The sequence below is a fragment of the Grammomys surdaster genome, unplaced genomic scaffold (genome assembly GCF_004785775.1).
Source record: "Grammomys surdaster isolate TR1022 unplaced genomic scaffold, NIH_TR_1.0 313, whole genome shotgun sequence".
NCBI classification, from domain to species: Eukaryota; Metazoa; Chordata; class Mammalia; order Rodentia; family Muridae; genus Grammomys; species Grammomys surdaster.
In genome coordinates, this window is record NW_021604732.1 from 3,995,101 (window position 1) to 4,015,595 (window position 20,495).

The 20,495-nt window shown below is 41.4% G+C and overlaps 1 protein-coding gene across 6 annotated transcripts in view; it reads right to left on the bottom strand.

The window, feature by feature from the left end:
* Ebf1 (EBF transcription factor 1) overlaps positions 1-20,495 on the bottom strand; it is a 379,734-nt gene that overhangs the window by 122,903 nt on the left and 236,336 nt on the right. For all 6 annotated transcript variants that reach the window (XM_028777670.1, XM_028777669.1, XM_028777668.1 and 3 more), the window contains exon 7: positions 7,870-7,951. In XM_028777670.1, coding sequence (XP_028633503.1) covers positions 7,870-7,951 — 82 coding nt within the window. The remainder of the gene's footprint in view (positions 1-7,869; positions 7,952-20,495) is intronic.

Genomic DNA, 20,495 nt, shown 5'->3' on the forward strand with positions numbered 1-20,495 from the left:
AGTTTGGTTCCCAGCATCTATAACTGCAGCTCCAGAAGAATCTGATGCCACCAGCCTCCACAGGCTGCTGCTCCCATGTGCACATACCCAATCCAGCCCATAATCATAAATAAAATAATAAATTGAAAATAAGGCTGCATATAACTATTTGATAACTTTCCTTTTTTCTGAGGGTATGTCAACACAGTGTGGAAAAGCTGCTTATGCCATGCCTGTGAGCATCTCTGAACTGGCAGTTTTACATTTGAATCATTTTAAAGTAGGGAGTATGATTCTCCATAAATATTATCAGACTGAAAAGTAATGTCATCACATCATGGAGGTTCCGATGAGAAAAGGTAACAGATCCTTGTTAGTTACAACACTGTGCATCTGGGCAATACTGGGATGTTTTTAAGTGACCTCAAAGCCAGAGGACAAATTACAATCATAGATGAGCCTGAAGCAAAGTGTCCAGCTTTTCAGTGGGTGCTCACTCACAACCGTGTAGATTCCTGACTTGAGTCTACCTGTGTGTCTTTCCTGCTGGTTTCTTCCAGTACAAATGGCTGGTTTTGAGATGCCTAGTGACAGCTTAAGTATTATTTACGTAAAAATGGTCTGCAGCAGTTAGGTCTTCATTAACTTCGTCCTTTAAAATATCCTTGACTGATAAGAAATGAGATATTCTCAGAAATGTGCCTGATTGCTAGTTTCTATCTGGTTGAGAGATCCCAAATAAGTCATTAAAAATTATGGAGGACGTGTGAACCTCCAGGATGTAACAGAGTGGAACTGCTGGAGGCAGGGAGTGGCTAACTGAATTAAATCTAGGCTGGAGGCTCAGGGCCAAGTTATATTCTCTCTAGATAGGATGGCAGAAGCAGACACTTCCCATCTGTACAGAAGGAGGTGGAAACCTATGGAAACCAGATCAGCTCCTGTCCTTCCTATCTCCTAAGCTGAGAATGTGCTAAACTTCATCCCTCTCACAGTGGGTGGAGATGCCTCCTGATGACTTCTGATGGTGTAGCTGGTACTTCACTGGTACTCTGTGCTTACTCATTGAGGTAAACAGAGAGAAAGGTTATGTACTTGAACGAGGCATGTCTCTGCAGAAATGCTGTACAAGCAAAGATATCTCTGGTCAACAGCTAGGATTCCAAGATCAGATAGACTTTATTGGATTTCCAGGCCCATCACTAACTAGTGTGAAACCACAAACACACCAATCATAGAAATGAGCTGTGAGTCTACCTTGTGTGGGCTGTATGTCAGGTATTATTGCATATACTAAAGAAGTAGCAATAAGCAAAGTGCAGACTAGTTTTTATTTTTAACAAAATCTTAGTTCCTATTAGTTTAGTTGTTAGAGTTTTTAGTTCCTAACATTGGAAGAAAGAGGTTAAAGAGTTGATTAGGCCTACAGCTGAAGAATAGCAAGAGCCTGCTAAATTCTAAGTTTAAAAGTAGAATAACTTTGATCCGTAAGTCCGTATACCAATACCTAGTCCCAAAACAACAACCATAGACAGTACTGGTCAATCTGAACACTTCACAACTACCTTTGTTTGCATTTTACATTTTCTTCTATGGCAGCCATTCTTAATGTGGAGCTACTTCTGCTAAGTGCACATCTACCTCTTATCAAATCCTGTTCCCAAGGATCCCTTCTCAGTGATGCATATTGTCTGCCAAAGCTCAGAACAAGGCATATGCCAAGATACAGATTGGCCCAGGGAGCTGTGATGATTTCATAGACCAGGTTGAAGATTCCCCACGTTTGACCATGCCTCATGAATTAATCTTGTTTGCTGAAGCTATCACTAGAGTTGCTTTCAGTATAATTAATCAGCAGGGTACATCTTGGAATTATTCTGTATGGGAAGGGGAGGGGAAGGGGGAGGCAGATCAGACTCTCAAAATTCTGTTGAGAAAGAATTTAATTGTAAGATGGGTTGTTTGTCAGTGTGATACAAGTGCATCTGAGGGAGAGAGAGTGGAGGGTGTGGAGGACAAAAGAAGAAGAGAATACTTCCTCTTTGATAAGTGACTTTCAAGCACTCTGCTCCAGCATGGGTGTGTATTTTACGAATGCTAGAATCACAGCATAAAAAAAAAATATTGATTTGAAGAGATCATGGATTTTTTAAAGTAAAACACAAAATTCTCCATTTTATTATTCACTTTAAAAACATGCCCTTTCATGCTATAACCTGTGTCAAATCAGTTTTGAAAAGAAAAACTTTTTTGTTAGAAATTTGAGATAGATAACCTAATGATTTCTTTTATCCCCCATCCAAGTGACTAAGTGAAGGAAAGATGTTTAGACAGGATAAATTGAGCTTGTTCTAACTGTTTGCTCTGCTCAAGGCCCTTGTCTGGCTTTTCCAAGAATGATGTAACATAGTCATCTCTTGGTATCTGCAGAAAGTTGTTACACACACATGCACACACACACACACACACACACACACACACACACACACAAAAGAATGCAGAGACCTTTTCAAATGGCGTTATTTTGTGTTAGCATTATATTATCCCATATAGTTAAAGGCTATCTACTTATTTGGATACTATGAATATGGGATATTGTGCATTTGGGGAATGATGACCAAAAGAGTTTTATATATATTTAGCACATATGCAGGGTTGTTCAAATATCTTCCATCTGCAGGTAAGTTGAATCTGTAGAAGGAGAATCCATGGGTGTGAAGAGTGTCTGGAGTACTTCTGAGACCAAGCTCTGACTTTCAATACCACCATCCCTGATCTCATGCTTCAAGGTAGGATGCCATCTCTAATTTTGTTCATTTTCCCCTCTCTCTCCGTCATAATATCCCGATTCATTTTCTTTATGGCAATAATCGTAATTTCCAATTATTTACAACTGTTAATCTTTACATATCTTCATTGTGACAGCTGATGGAAACTCATCCCTTATATATTCCCTTTCTCTCCTCCCTGGTTTATCATCAGCCATTGGCAGACCTCTCACACTGGCTTTGTGACTGGCTACTAGCCAATAGAAAACAAGTTGGTTTGACAAGGACTACTTCTAAGCCAAGAATCTAAAGACATTGTAAGCTATCTTTATGTGTCCCCCACCCCTTTTCTGGTTCCATAAAACCAAGAAGACTCTAAAAAATTAGGGGGAAAATCTATTCTTCAAAGCATGAACACAAGCATGTACCTATTATATGTGAGCCATTAGAAATTCTTTGGTCTACATGTGAGCCAGGATATATTATTTGATCTATATGTTACAGGAGCTACTCTTGCCCTAAAATAACCCCCAACCAAAATATCAGTTTCATTACGGCATTCATCATTACAGACTTACCACCTAGCACTCTAATAAATACTGCTGAGTGCTTGCACGCATGAATGAGAGAATCTATCTTACATCTGTATTCATATATGCTGTTGTCATAGATCTAGCATTTTTAGACAGATGCAGAGTTATAGCCTATCAAAAAACTTTGCTGAAGGGAGAAGATGAATTTGGAAATTTATATTTTACTTCAGTCTCCTCTGGATCTTGTGGTTTCTACTATGGTGACAACTTGAGCCCAATTCTTGCTCCTCCTCCTTCACTGCTCTCATCTGCCAGTCCCAACAAGGAAAGAGGGGGCTCAGGATTTAAATCTGAACCTCAAATTGTCTGGCTCCTGTCAGTTAAAAGCCAGACTGTGACATGGCTTTAACACGGTCCCTTAACATTAGCATCTTTTTACTGTCAAGCTAGAGAAATGGGCTCATATAGTCACACTGAAATGCTCCCTGTGTTGTGAGCTGTTTCTAGCCCCAATTTGCTCCCCCTCTCATTCCGTTGCCCTTCCCCCACACCCACCACAACTAAATGAAGCCTGTATCTACTGTTGTATTTAAGGAAGTATGCTACCTTAACCATAGCCTAGGGATTTCAAAAAGAAAACATCCATTATTATAAATAAATAAATAAATAAATAAATAAATAAATAAATAAAAGAGGATTGTACCAGGTTTTGTTCATGGCTTATGCCGCAGTCCCTAAGCTTTTCAGAAAGTGATTAATTTTTGAGAACACTCAGATCACACTAATTGACACGACCTGTGTAATTAAGAAGTCTTTATTTACAAGCCAGAAACCCAGCCCACTGTGAGGCTAAGTCAGCCTAAGAATGTCTTCACAGGTCAGGAGATCAACAATCTTTCTTATGTCTTCCTGGGTCACCTACATGGGTCCCTGATTGCTCTTCTGAGGAGATATAAAGTAGCTTGGCTGTGTGAAGATAGGGTTGACCAGGGAAACATACAAAAGAGACAAAAGAGAAGCCACACCAAGGACAGCTGACAAATGTCATCTCTTAGGCCATGAAGGGTGCATCCATCAGTACTTTCTGGAAGTTGGCCTTTCAGTATTACTTATATGCAAAGAATGGATCAGGGTTGTCCACACCAAAGAGACTCTTTTCAGTCCTTCTCATGGACAACAGGGACATAAGAAGTGCATGAAACCAGAGTCTCAATGTCTCTGCTATGAAATCAAGAGACAAAAATGTCCTTTGTTTGTAAGGAACATTCAGTCAATCTCAAGAACATGAGTGCAAGTGCACACACAAGCACACACACTCACACACACACACACCCCCTTCCTTTTTTGGATCCTGAGATCCTAAGATTTGAGGACCTCAGATTCAAGATCCTCTGGATGTCTGAGGGAGGCCTCATTCCATTGCAATGTAAAAAGAGGGCTTTCTTGTCCCAGAGAATTTGGTCCAAATTGCCATGGGTGGAGAGAGTTTTGCTCACATAATTGCTGTATTTCCAAATTTCCCCACAAATAAGAACTACTCAGGGCTGTAGACTACCTGTTTCATGAACTTGGGTTGGGTTGCAACCACATGCATGAAGTCTCTTTGCGAAGACTTTTCTAAGCTATCTTGTGATTCTATCAGTTTTTCCTAGGGTGTCACTATGGATCTTGGATGTTCACAGATCTCCTTGTTGCCTCACCAAGTTGCTTTCAACAGACTCTGGATAAATTCTTTGTTATCCCAAAGCATCAGATAACATCCAAGTCACAATGTGTGACTTGAACTTCCTCTTGACAGTAGTATAATTTTGAGAGAACTCCTTTACTGATCTAAGCTCACTTTCTCCTTGCTGAAATGGGGATAATCCATATTAGCATGTTTTAATAAGGATGCTCTCAATGTAAAACATTTAATGTTATACCTCTCATGAAATAAGCACTCCGTAAATGTTAGCTTCATCTTCTTCTTCATCATTATCATCATCAACAACAGGAAATGTCCATGGATGTATGTAAAGGCAGACATAACATGTACACATATGAATATGGAATTAACTAAATACAGATACTGGTATAAATAGCCATCTACCAGAAATTAATGAAGTTAGCTAGAAATAGGCAACAGCAGAGAAGAAAAGGCAGAGAAGCTAGTTTGATGAGGAGAGAAAAAAATAAATGAGGGGACCATGAGTTCAATGTGGGGGTTATGGGCCTAAGGTTCAACCAAGCATCTGGAGAGCTAAACTGAATCCATGAACCAGGTTTCAGAGACCTTCAGCTCAGAGTTCTCATTGCTCAGAGTCAGTGATGGAAACACAGTAGGTTGAACCAGAGATCTAATAAGAAGTTCGTCCTCGTTGATAAAGACTATTTCTCTTAACCCAGAGTTTGTGTCTGTGGTGGCCAAGGTAGCTACTCCTTTAGAGAAAGCACTTTCTATTTAGAATCTCTTTGGGGGTCAAAAAGGCAAAAGTGCTGCCAGGATTCACATCAGTCATGTGTATTTAAAGGTCAGTATAGACCTTGGGTAGGAAGGCAATTATTCCTAATCAAAGGATGTAGTTACTACAGCACCAATGCTGTCACCATGTACTTAGTCAAAGGTCATCAAGTGTAGGGAAGAACCAGTAGCTTTCCATCAGGGACCATTTTGTCTCTCTTCTTCTTACCAATAGTATCTAATAATGTCTAGAGACTCTTCATTAGTCATGTGAAGGGAAATGGGCTATTACCTATCGCTATTCCATGACTGTGATATAAGTGATCATCCTACAGAGCACAGAACACACACACACACACACACACACACACACACACACACAGAGAGAGAGAGAGAGAGAGAGAGAGAGAGAGAGAGAGAGAGAGAGAGAGAGATTCACTGTGTCCAAGTTGAGAAGTCCTAGACTAAATTATCTCTAGAATTTTCCCTAAAAGCTGACCTTTCATTTATACACTAACTTATAAGCAAATGGCAGCCTTTTTCATATGCTCAAAAAGAATATACTGAAATCTCTTCCTGTCTTGCCTCAGAGCTATGTTTCCAAGATCCACACTCACTAGCAGGTTCTGGAAAAGTATACATAAATATTCTTCAAGCACCCCCACCCCAGTATCACTGAAGTCCGTCCAATTCTACTGCCCTGAAGGATACAGTATAGATGCTGGCAAAGTCATGAGACATGATTATTATACACAAATTGTTTCACACGTGTATATCTTTGTTCCTAACCCAAACTTGACCAAAAGAAACATACATCTGAAAACCACAGCAAGCTACCAAATAGCATATGCTGAAAAAGACACGTTGAAAACAGTAGCATCACAATGTGAAGGCAGGAGCTGGCCAGGAAACCATTTCTAAGAAACTAAAACTTTATTGGATTCTCCAGATTTGTCTCTATCAAGACTGAACGTGGTAAGGCTAACATGATTTTATAGAAATTCTCTAAAATCTCAGGAGACAATATCATCCCTCCACTGGATTTATTCTTTAATGAGACTAATAAGTCTCACTTCTTTTTAAAAAAAAAAACATTTTGAAGACTATGATATTGACATCCACAATCAATGCTCGGAATCTCTTTCCTTATTTCTCCTCAGTAATCCTGGAGCTGAAATTTATCAAGCACCTTTTGGAGCTCATACACTGAAAACTGCACTTTGAGCTGACTAAACAGGCGTAGGAGCGAACTTTCAACAGCAAGCTGTCTTTCTGACAGGTTGTGCAAGCACGTATCAACGTTGACAGGGCAAATACCTTACCCATAAAATGAGATGGAGAGCAGTGCAGGGTAGGGACTCAACTTTGCTACTTGTGATCTGTTCCCTGGTTCTACATCACCTGGGAGCTTGTTAGAAACATAAAATTCCAGCCCCACCCTACCCCCATCTCAATCAGTACTTTAACAAGGTCCTAAGAGATTCTCAACACGTGAAGCTGCCGGAGTATTATGTCTAACATTCTTTAAACACCCGTGTTTGAGACGTCACTCCATTTGTTTTAGGTTTTCGGCCTTTTAGCATATTCTATCAGGTTAGTGTGCTTTAAACGGTGGCAGATCTGGAGGATATTTAGTAAAATGTACATGTGGGGTACAAGACCATTGCTAAAGCAGAACAGAGGGTATAGATATGTTCTGCTTCTTAAGGGTCCACTTATAACCTGTAGTTGGTACTAGCAGCTGCTGAGATCGTGCTCGAGAACAGAGAAAGAATAGGCTTCCTGGCGTCACTTCCTGGTGCTCTTCCTCAGCAAAGTTGTACTTAGGAAAATTTTAGCAAATAAAGCCATCGTTTCTGTGTAATTGACTTAATCTGTAGCTGTCTCATCATGGGAGTCCATACACGAAGCCAAGATGAGGCCCTAAGGACACCACTGCCTTCATCAGTGGGCGCAGGTGGTACAGCCCCAGTTTTATCTAACAAAAACAACTCCGACATTGCAGATGCCTGGGGACCAGTGGCCTCACCTGCTCTTCACCTCTAGAGAAACAATTATACTCCATGGCTTCTGCCAAAAAAAAAGTTTTCCCCTCATCTCTTCTCGTTCAAGTCATGATTAAGATATAAGTAAAGCAAGAGGGACTCACCTGGAATCTCCGCATGTCACGTGGGTTTCCTGCATTCTTTAGGCAATTTTGGTTGCATTTAAGGAAAAACTTCAGGAAGAATCTGTGAAGAAACAAAGGAGATCATGGTCAGCATTTCAATCCTAACAAGGGAGTCAGAGTCAGAAATCACTTCCGGGTTACACATCCTCTTTTCTTCCTGTATCTCCTGCAAAACTCAGAGTGGTACTAGAATCCATATTATATTTGAGGCACAAGTCTTGATATTGCATCCAAGGGTGCATTTTTTTCTATGAAATGAACACTCTGGAACTGCCAACAGATCTCACAAAAGAAGCAAACCCTACCCCCAAGGGAGTGTTTTTATTCTGGGAGCAGGTCTTCACCGTAATTTAACATGGGTTCCAAATGGATCTAATTGAGAATTCCCATGGTCCCCAAGCATAACAATTTAAGTGTTATAAGTTCACAGGTGATGAATGACAAAGTATACAGCAGATAAAGAGAAGGAGATTGTAAATACTTTAAATCTTATCATCTCCAAATAAGATGTTCAAATTAGCAGCCCTGGAAGGGGGAGAAGGAGTGACATAATGATTGAACCCTTCCAACATCTCCAGTACCGCTACATCAGTTTTCTCAGATATATGTCTTAAACAAAAGCTATCTGTGAGTGAGCTTTTACCTCTCTGCCCCTCTATCCACCTTAGTTTCTCAGTAAGTTCTATAGTGAGAGCCACAGGTTTTGCTTGGTTGTAGTTGCTGCTGCTGTTGTTGTTTTGTAAAGATGATGACAGTCTCCAATTGGTTAGAGGAATCCCACTTAAACTGGTGAATGTATTTTAATTGTTGAAAATGCCCTGATGTGTGGGATACAGAACTTGGTCCCACTAAATAACTACTGCAGTGATACAAGCCCATACTGGAAAGTAGGCGTGGAGAGTTTGTGCTAGGATATTCATATTGGTCTCCCTTAGCTAAACCCCTCCATCTGTTTGCTATTTGGGAGTCATAGAGGATTTTTATGTCCATCTATTTTCTACATACTTTTCTACTTTTTGGAGCCAAGATATCTCTATGGGATGCATTAAAATACTGGTCAATGAGATTCTTCTAGAAATACCCTTGTCTTTAGCCTTTGCCCCACTTTAGGGCCACACCAGAATAAAAACTGTCAACTCAATATCAGTAACTTATCCAAAACTGGCATTCCATGATGTGTCCATCTGAATTTAATTTAGAGTACAATGTCTGTCATCAATGTAGCCCCCCGTGATCCTGCCATAAAGGCGCTGCATGAAGACAACTACATTCAAACAGCTTCTACATACACATTTCAGAACAATAACTATTCTCCTTGTTTTCTTAGAATGGCAGGGAATATGTAGGAGACTTGAAGAGAAACAATGACTTTTTTCAAACAAAAATGATAAGATTCAACAGTGTAAGAGTCTTCTTAGATGAAGTCATTTAACATGACACAACCCCCAAAGCCCATCAATGAGGAGGCCTCTGATAATGGTTCACCCCGACTTCCAGGGCCTCTCCACAGAGGCCAAAGCTTATCAACCTCCTGTCTAGGATGAATGACTCACAGAACACTGCTAAAGTCCAGCTGTGTATAACAGAATCCACCCTGGGCCTCCTCCATGCCCAGAACAGCTCTGCCACTGTGCATGTTTAGCTTTCCAGCCACTCAGTCAATCAGTCCTCTTTCAACAAGGCACTTATACCGTCCTGTTCCTCTGAGCCTCGGAAGGTGACCCAACCAGTACATGTGGCTTTTAGACATTATCAACTATGCTATAGGTAGCAGTAATGAGTTCCTCATATTGCAGGGACTGGGTTCAATACTTAGATATGAAAACTGTCTCAGGGTCCAGAGAGGGATGATCTCCATTCTAATGACAATGAAATTTTGTGTGGGATTGTATGGTGCAGTGAGGTGTAAAAGCCATAGCTTTTATAAAAGTTCCCAGTATGGGATTCACGTCCAAACTATAGCAATATGTACTAGGGAAACCACAGATTATTATCTCCCACCTAAGGCAACAACAAGCTGGGGAGGAATCTCACTGCCAGTCTCCCTCCAGTCTCCCCAACCCCCGCCTGTCTCCCTGTGGTTGGTAATACTTGCCGCCTGTACGTGTTTAAGCCATTTGAGCCCAGGTCTGACAGCCAGACTCAGGTTGTGTTAGAAGAAGCTGTCAGCACACCCTCTGGCATCCTGAACTCAGACAACTGCTAGCCACCGTGAAGGGTTCCATCTGGTGCCAAAATAGGTTTTGAAAGACAAGGCAAACAGGACACTGGCTTTGCCAGAGAGAAAAACATCAAGGGAGCCAGGGATCTTCTGCCTCAAAGATGAGCAGGGCTCAGGCGCCTGTCAGCAGCTCATTGTTAGCACAAAACCTATGCCGGGCACACATTGGATCACCTTTAAAGCTATGCTGGGCACACACCGGATTGCTGTTAAAGCTATGCTGGGCACACACCGGATCGCTGTTACCCTAAGCTGCCCTGCCACTTGGCCTGCTAGCAGAATCCCCTGCCTACCCCCTCAGCAGTGGATCACTTGCTGAAATTGAAGTCTTGACCATCTGTCACGGGTAAGACAGCCGTCAACTGGTGCCTGGGGCCTCACACAAGCCCTTATGTGGCAAAGACGCTGTGAAGGGCCAGTTCTTTTGGGGAAAGCCAATCCCAGTCTTAGGCCTTAGGAATTCTCTCAAAGTTTTCCCCTACAGGCCAAGTATCTGACCCTTTTGGATCACACTTCCTAAAAGGAGCTCAAAGGAGTAAGGAGGAGTTAAAAATACTCTCAGTGAGAAATTGACTCAGATGCAAGACACACAAACTTGGAAGATGATTTACTCAAGTAAACATATAAGGCATCCGTTAACTTGGGGGACATGCATGTGTCTAGTGTCTGCTGCCCCACACAGAAGATCTCCAATTTGAAAGGGCTTTTAACAAAGTGGAAGCGATTGTAACAGAAAACCATATGTTTGTCTAAAGAACTGCCACATTCTGTGTGTTTGATAAAACGTCAGGGGAAAGAGCATGGCTGCCCTACCCCAACTGTGGGAACCTGACCCTCAGCAGGACAAAGGCGCTATTGACACCGCAGAGTTCCATAAAGTCCAAGATCAAACTCTCTTTTTAACTTTGCTCTTTTTTGGAGGGGTGGCATGGCGAGGTGGTGGGAAACCCAACACCTTTCAGCTAACTTTCCACAGGAGTAGCGTCATTATTATTTAATACGTCTTTCACTGAGTTATTATCCAAAGCATTTAAGTTCCCAGGCTCTCCCTGAATCCCCCACGGAAGTCCTTTAAGATAGGCACGCCAGGAAGGAACTAACTCACCTGGAACACAACACACAAAGACTCACAAAAATAAGGGACACAGAGTTCAAAACTTATATTATAGATTGCCCATAGAGCTAGCCATGATACTCATTTTTCATGAATTATGGGAAGTGTGTGTGTGTGTGTGTGTGTGTGTGTGGTTTATGCACATACATGTATACAGGTGCACAGTTCCATACATGCACCCCGAGATGCCCAGTGTCCTGTTCAACAGCACTCCACCATATTCCCCTGAAACAAGGGCTCTCATGGAACTTGAAGCTTGTTATGTTTCTACTAGACCTGTGGCCAGCAAGCACTATGAAGCCTCCTGTCTGCCTCCTGCACAGTGCTGGGATTTCAGTTCCAGGGACAGCAATGGCCAAACTTTGAAGAGGGTCCAAGAGATCTGCCTTCAGGTCTTAGTCTTCAGGTATGTGCAGCAAGTGCTCTGACTCGTAAGCCATGTCCACACCTCAGACCACAGGAGGATTTTTAAACTGACTTGAAAGCATCCCTTAACCTAACCTCCCCATTTAACAGGTAAGAAAAATGAAGGTCAGAAGGCAAGATGATGACACCCTTGCAGCTCCCAGTGACTGTGAGAGTACTCGCTGCATACCACGTGTGCTGAGGGGTCAGACCTCTGATCTTTCCAATGTGCCACCAGCACCACACACCCCTGTCCAACAAGAGGACAGCACTCAAGCGTGTGAACTTTTGAGTCTACCACTTCCATCAAGAAAGGGACAGTCATAAAACTGGAAGTGACATCCTATTAAAGTCCTGTGTAGGCTCATCCATTGATCAGGCTGATGTAGGACATTGATCCATTATGGATGTAATGAGAACAAATACATGGTATAGAACACATCTGTTGATTTGGTAATATATTTTATTAGTAGTTCACCAAGCAATCATTTGAGTTATCTGCCTTACATCCATGTAACTAGCATAGTATGGGTGACAAAAAAAAAAAGTACTGGGTTGTAGAAAGAAAATCACTTAAGCAACATAATCAGACTCCTACATGAGGGTATGAAAAACCAAACAAACACCATTCCATGTATCCAGATACATAATGGAGACCATAGGACTTGAAACTAGTCGGGTTTAGTAAATACTGCTTTACCAAATAGAATCTAGAGCCTGCTTTGCACACAAACCAGAGCTGTCAATAAAGACAGTCACAAAGTATCCTGAACAAGATGATTTTGTCAGAGATGAGACAAGCATAGGTCAAGACCAGTAATTCCGTGACCCTGAGTGATGTCAACAAAACATGGGAATTATAAGCCTTTTCCTCTCATACAACTGGGTGGCTTTCATCAGACATGTCGCTTTTACTGCTTAGCTAAATGTGTGCTCTTCTTCAAATGGATTTAATCTCTCTGTGCCTCAGTTTCATCCTTTGTAAAATGGAGAAACCATGTGAACGTGTTTTAGAAAATCAGTAAGCATTTAAAGGGTGCTGAAACCTAGCACAGGGGAAGCAATAATGCTCACCACTGTCAGTTATCCAGGAGCCGGGGCATGCTGGCTAGACTAAGAGATGCTAATAGTTTCAGATATGAAAAGTTATCATTTCACTGCCATAGTGCAGGCTAAGAAAATCAGTGAAGCCCTGTCTACCCGGCAAGCCCTACAGGCCTCATCAAATGACATGCAGAAGGAAAACAACAAATGGAACAGTCACCAAGGGAAGTCGAGAAGAGTACAGCAGCTTTTCCAAATGCAGAGCAAGGCAGGGGCTTAAATGACGGAGAACTCCAGCTAGTCAGAACTGAAGAGCACACTAACAAAACTGCCTTCCAAGCTGCCATTAATTGTTATGCAAAGCAAGTGCATGGATCTGGACTGAACAGGTTGAGTTTTTACCTCTCCCAACCCAAAGTCTGAAAAATCACGTTTGTTTGTCTGCAGCTGTGCTCATCACGTGCAGTCTTGGGAATAGTGTCAAAGCACAACTGAACGGAGACATAAAATCCCAGTTCTCAGCTTCAGACTCGCTGCAAGTTCCCCTGACTTATGCCCGCAGATGGTGAGGTGGCAGACGGTCCTTCCCAATGGTATTCAGTACCTGAGGACGCACTCTAGCCTGATACAAGAAACAGCTGTGTAGAAACAAATGTGGGGTGCCTTCTGGGTGAAGTTCAAGCTGCTCCCCACACACAATCTGGAGGCAGGACAGGGAAAGTCCTTGTAATTCGAAGGACCTTTATGGAGTCACAGACCGCCCTATCACCTTTATCTCAATGGAAGACAGCTTATTTGGTGCCAGACTTCCAGCCACGAAATTACCAAGGAAATATTTCCAGGAATACTAAGATTCTCCCAAAGTGAAAGTATATAAATGTATAGTACCTGCCCTTACCCAAGACAACCTGGGCTGCTTGAAGCTGTCTAAGAAATGCCCTCGTGGTAGCTCTCAAATGTCCCAGCGCTCCTTGAGGAAGGAAGCTGGAATCCCACCCCAGCACCGTGGGAAACAGCTGTCTTGAAAACAGGACAGGTCAAAACAGAAAGAGAAAACTCTATTTTCAAGGTCAGAGAAAAGTTCCCGGCTTCTAATTTACAGACTACGCTGTAGGGTACAGTTCATCCATGTGAAACCATGATACCCAGAAGTCAGCCAAGATCCCAGGGAGGTCACAAGGGCAGGCTAGGAGGCTAACCTGAGAAAGAGCCGACCTCTTCTAGAACGAGACACAGTAGTAACTAAAGACCTGTCTAACTTACTCCTCACAGTCCTGCCTGTGACATACAGAGGACAGAGAGGGAAGGAGGAGAATGAGAGGGAGCTCACACACCTGAAGCCATGAGGACTTTTTGCTCCCCACAGAAGAGAAACTTAAATTAAACCGTGACACTATCTCTCAGATCCCAGAGGGAGAGAGCAAACGGCTGCCTCTATTATTGGCCACTGACTTCAAGAAGTTTACCTTCCCTGGCAGATGCTTCCTGGATCTTGGGCGTTTCTGGAAAGTGTGTGCAGCCTAAAGAGATACACATGACCACCTTGAAAAGGATTCATTACCTCAGAGCTCAGAATTTGGCTTTGGTGACAGGACTTAATTAGTGGTGAGAACATAAAGGGGTGGGTGTTGGAATATCATAGCAGTGGATTAAAGAATTTAAAAATAGTTTAAAGGAAAAGGACCATTGTAAATAAGGTTCTTATGCTAGGAGTCAAATCTGACAGATAGCAAAAAGCATCAGGACAGCCAAGGACCCCAGGGAAAAAAAGAGTGTCTCATAGTAAGATGGAGGGGGCTGTGACTTAACACTGACTTGTGCTGACCCAGTCCAGCTGATTCTCCTGGCAGGGTTTGCTGACCATGAAGTGGGAAAAAATAATAGAATCCCAAGCCTGAAAGCCTTTGTGTGACCGAGAAGCAGATACCTTTAGAGAAGCCTTTTGACAGCACTCCTAAGTACCAAGGCTTTCTTGCCAGAGTACATAAAGGTTCAAATCGGCCCAGGGAGGATGTTTGAAATCAGTATATATGGTTTGATATACAGAAGCAATATCACAGATGACAAAACCAAGTATTTGCCTGGGCTTCTTGGGACCAAGTGAGGGAAACAGGGAACATTTATTATAGACTATTTCTGTTGCACAGAGCATGGTCTACAGGTGATTATTGGACATAGGACATCTGCAGATGTTGGATAGCTTTCAGCAGTGTTTGGCTTTAGACCTCTGGGTTACCATTATAAAGTGTTACCCAGGATGGAAACTGTATAAATATTGCTTGCTTACTGCCTCAGTGATGACTCCTGGAGAGTTAGACATACAAGGTAAGATGAGGGAGCCTCAGTATTTCAACTTACCAGTTTAGATTGAAAATGCGGGCACAAGACCATTTATGAAGCTTTATGCTTTGCCTCTCTTAGTTGATATTCCTCCAAAGGACTGTGGAGTTCTAGTTCTATTCTCATTCTACATATACTATATTGAACATTATGGAAATTGCCTATTAAAACATATTACATATTCAAACATATGCCTTATTATCTTATAATAAGAATGTAGTTCATTGACCATATCTGGGAATACACCTTACTATCACCAGGTTAACTAAAATTAGAGCTAAAGCCAACATACGAAATTCCGGCACTTTGAATTCGAGCCATCCTAATTACCAATTCTAATATGTTTCAAGTTTGCTCATGACCATTTTATGTGTGACCTCCCCCCTCAAACACATTTTAACCCTGCTGAAAAGACTCGAATATTTAACCATAGCAAAAGGGAGAATTAAGACCAAAGCAAGACCAAGATAGCCTGGGTAACTTTGGAGGAAGTCAGCGAACATCATCTTAAGGGTTTAGTTTGACTATACATCATTATACGTTCACACTCGCTGCCTTTGAAAGTCTCTCATGCAGACAGAAAGCCACAGGTGGAAAATGAAAGTCTTTGCCCTCCTCATTGTTCAGTATGTGTGTATTTAAAATTGTGAAGCCCATTCATTTAGAATCTGATGTTCGAATTTCACTTGCCCCTTGTAAGGACTCAGATAGTTTCACAATGACTCTCTTCTGTGGAGGTGACAGATGCCATGGAGGGATTAATAAGTTCAAGTCCACAGTAACTGAGACATACAGCTTTCCCTGGACTCTCAGCTCACCATTCTTTACCACACTTACAAGGCTTTGTAAGTACACAGTCACTCACTTAACAGACATGTACTCACTTCTAGAGAACACAGGGTACGTCGGATTCTCCTGGGTGCCAGTCTCTGCTAAGAACCTACCGATTTTCGCTCAAGGTTTTTCTCCAAAAGAAAAGTATTTAAGTTTGATTTTCCAGGAAAAGCTTTGACTCTTAGGACAACATATTTGAAAAATTGTGCCAAGGACAGCTAAACATCTCTGAATGAACTATGAATCTGCTGTGGCTGTTAGGTAGGGGTCAGATCAGCAAATCTTAAAATGCTATACATTGTCAGTAGTGAACATTTTCAGGTGTGTTGCTCCCTTATTTGTCTCTTCCCATCATTCCTTGCTTCAGCCACATCAAGTTGCATCCTTGTGCCCTGAACATGACATTTCCTCCCTCCCTTCACTGATGGCTGCATCCCTGGGTCTGAGGTATCTTCTCCATTCCCACACCATCTCAGCTTCCCACACGCCTGCCTGTCTTTCAGCTACAGTATAAGTGGGCTGCACCATGAACCTTCCTAACACCCCCCGCAGGATTAGTCACATCATTCCTCACTACTACAGACACATCACACTGGGTCCTCCTTGAAGTGACTACAGTTACCTCTGTCGAACTCCTTAAGAGAGCCTTCCGGTTTCCACAGCACCCAGGACTGCTGTGTTTGAAAAGCACCAAATGAATGCCTGACTTAAATTGAACATAAATATTAATGGCAGCTAATTTTCAATCATAACACAGGGTTGATTTGCCTCTTTTTTTTTCCCCTTCTGCAGTTTTGAGTTTTCCATGTGTATACAATACTCCCATGGAGGAAACAGACAATTTTAGTGTTGTAAAAATCAAAGTGCATATCATTCACCCCTGAGCCTAGGGAAGGTTTCTCCATTGTGTGATGCGATGGGTAACAGAGGAAATAAAAATGATAAGTGGTTCTCTCAAAGTCTCTGTATGCTGAGATTTGCCATTTAATTCGAACAAGCATAGTTAAGAGCTATCCATCTCATGCTCTGTGACCATTTATTAGTTTCATACATGCATAATTCATGCAAGAGCTCATTGGTGTCCTTAAATGTCCTGCTTAATAGTGTCTTGACATCAAAGTTCAACATATTATCTCTAAGTTAAGCCTGTCATTGTTCTTAAAACATTTACCTGGAACCTAAAGGGATAAAAGGCCGTATTTCCAATAGACTAGAATGGATCTCTTCTCTCCAAACTTCTACAGGCCATTCTGCTAACTTTCAAGAACCCTGTGTCTTAATACCCTCAATGCTTTGCTATGTCTTCCCTTAGTCCTCTGCCTTGGGTCATTCATTTCCTCATTCTTCTGGTCCTGAGTTCAGTATTTACTAATCACATGTTACTTGTCAGGCATGTGCATACAGCCATCATTGCTGTGGTGACTCACTAAGGTCATCTCAGGCAGTTTTCCTTAGAATTTCCTCAGAGACTTTAGAAATTAGTGAACATTCCAGTCATATACTCTAATCAATATGTTGAGGTTATGAGCAGAAATTGGGACATACAGAGAAAGAATGGACAGATCACCTTGTATCACTGAACTTTAGAATTTTAAAAAAAGAAAAACACAACTTAATTCAAATCCCTGATTGGTAAAAAGAGACATGTCATTCTTTCATTCCTTCCTTCTTATCTTTGGCATGTGTCACAGGGGACGAAAGGGGATGAGATTATCAGCGACGGATGATATTTGGCTATTGTTGTTATTATTATTGTTGTTTTTGCTGTTGTTGTTGTTGGTTTTGCTGTAAAGAAAAGAACAAGCTCATTTTTCTAGAAAGAGGGAAGAGAAATGAAGAGGAGGAGAAAGAGAGAAAATTCCCTCTAAGTAACTTCCCTCCTTTGGAAAAAGAACCAAGCCTTTCTAAGCATGGAAGTTATTTAGAAATGACTGCCAATCATCTCTGCCCACCCTTTCGATGTTCTCCATCGCTTTCACACTCACTTTTCCAGGTGCACACTCCCAGGTCCCAGTCTCAGCATCTCCATGTGCTACCTGCCATCCTCTAGGCTTACACTGGAATAACTAATTTAACTTGAGCAGTGACTTCTATTGCAAACAATCACTGCATTCCAACATGCCTCACAAGATGGGCTTAGATATGAACAAGTGACCCCTTAATTTGGATTTAGAGCTTGGGACCAGTCTTCAAATGAAAATGACCAGGGAGCATTGTGCCCACAGAGTACTGACAGTAATCTCATGAGCTCCCAATTATTCCAGTTCATATTATGGACAATCCAATAAGTCTGTATGTTCTGTTCCATAAAAAAATATAAAAAGAGATTCATCATATTGAAATCAGAATGCAAAATAGAGCCTGACACTTTATTAAGCTCTGCTTCTCAGGATATCATAAGGTTGCTGAATGGAAAATGAAATTAAGCAGTCTCACAGATGAAGAATGGAACCATTTAGATTTTCTGCAGGTGCTTTGGTGCTCATGGGTCACTCACCCTCCCCACAATGTGTCACTCTGGAGCAGTTTCAGCTTAAATGCAAGACACTGGGGAGTGTGAGCGCTAAAATCTCCTCCACTTTATAACCTAAATTGGTCATTCTTATTTACTAAAATAAAACCGCTAAATGAAGAGGGGGACATAGACATGATTTACTGCTGTTGTCTTAATCAAGAGCCCCTGGATAGTTGGCCCAATGGCCTCAAATACTCCAATGTGGAATGCAAGTTTGTGCACACATGCTATTGTATGTGACCATCTACAAGGTTCTCAAGAAAGGAGAAAGTCAGCGTATGTGATAGATTGCTCAAGATCTGCCTGCCTCTGCCTCATGGATGCTGGGATTAAAGGTATATGCCACCATCTGCATAATAGGCTGTGTTCTCTAAGGATCTTCTCCAAGGCACTGAGTTTGCATCCTGGTCCCTTTTCTATTATAATAGCAGTCCCTTGTTTGCCTTTTCCTGTACTTTGCCCTCACTCAAGAGTTCTCACATTTTAAAAGCATTGTTCTTTGGCCACTGTTGGGCCAGAAAATGCATAGCATTGGGTCAGTACATCATAGTCCTCAGTTTGATGACTGCCTTAGGGATGGACATGTGTTCAGTCACGCCTGTCAGGCCCCATCTGAGCCAGCTGCAGGTCTTAAGAAGCTTGAAAAAAAATGACTTTCCTTCTATTACAGCTTAACCAAGAAAGATATGAAGCTGAGATGCTACAAATCCCAGCACCTTGGAGAGAATCCTTAGAGAACACAGCCTATTATGCAGATAACGGTGCTCACAGGGCAAAATATATCTCTGACAGATGGGGAGAGAGAAGAGAGGACTCTCACCCATAAACGCCCTCCAAGAAAGTTGAGATGAAGTTAGGCAGTCATGTCGACTGAATGATCACACAGAGCAGATGTGCAGAAGGCAAAGTCTCAGAAAGTACAAGTAGAGAACACAAAGAAAGTCTCAGTTAAGGTTAGACTCCACAATGATACACATAAGTCACTATCATAAATATACATATATTTATTAAAAACATATACAAGCATAAATGAAGCAGATAGATAGATAGATAGATAGATAGATAGATAGATAGATAGATATAGATAGCCCTTTACACAAATGCTTAAGACCCAAATACATAAAGAAAAGTGTCAAAAACCAGAACCCAAATCTAAACAAGAAACTCACTTATATTTTATACACACCTTTATACCTTGTATATACAGCCTGAACATAATTTAATACAGTATTTTAATGCACCTACATTTTGACTCTAACCCATCTCAGGAGGTCAGGTGTGGCATTTTCTACTTGTGGCTTCATGTTGGTGCTTTTTCATCTTGGAGCATTTGGGATTTCTGATTCTTCAGATTAGGGATGCTGAACTGTCCACGTTCTTAACACACATACACCTAAATACATTTTGCTTCCTCATACAGAATTGTTGTGCACTGTCAAGATGATGGAGGCATTTTAAATAGATGTTTGGAACTCATGTCATAAGGAGCCTTAGCAGGTAGCATCCAAGAGTCAACCGCGCTTCCCAGAGACCCATGGACAGCCCACAATTGTATGAACTAAGGAGTAATGGCTTGTCAACAGAAACAGCTCAAATCTCTCCAGCTACCTGACTCCTTAAGTAGTGTTGTCAAAACTTTCTCACAGAAGAGAAGCTCTGCATGCCTATTGACAAATATGAAATTGCTCAATGTTCCAAACAAGTTTGGGGATAGACCAACCCTGTGAGAAGAGCCCAACATCACTAGCTCTAAACCATAAGAAGCAAATCACAAGGCTGTGTGTGGTATGCCTTTTCTGTACCAATTTCAAAATTATATATATATATATATATATATATATATATATATATATATATATATATAATTATTAATTATATAATATATAATTATTATTATTATTAAGAAAAGAAGAAAAGGACTAGGGCCAGAGATATGGCTCATTGGTTAGGACTACTCCTTCATAGAACCTAAGGTCCCCTGGGGAGAGAGCATCTGCCCAGCCACACACCTTGCACACTTCCTTTGAGAGACTTCTGTCTGTACCTATCACTGTCATCTTTACTAAGCATGAGATGTGATGCTAAATTTGATATCCAAATATTTACTGAAATAAATATTTTTCAAGAAGTAA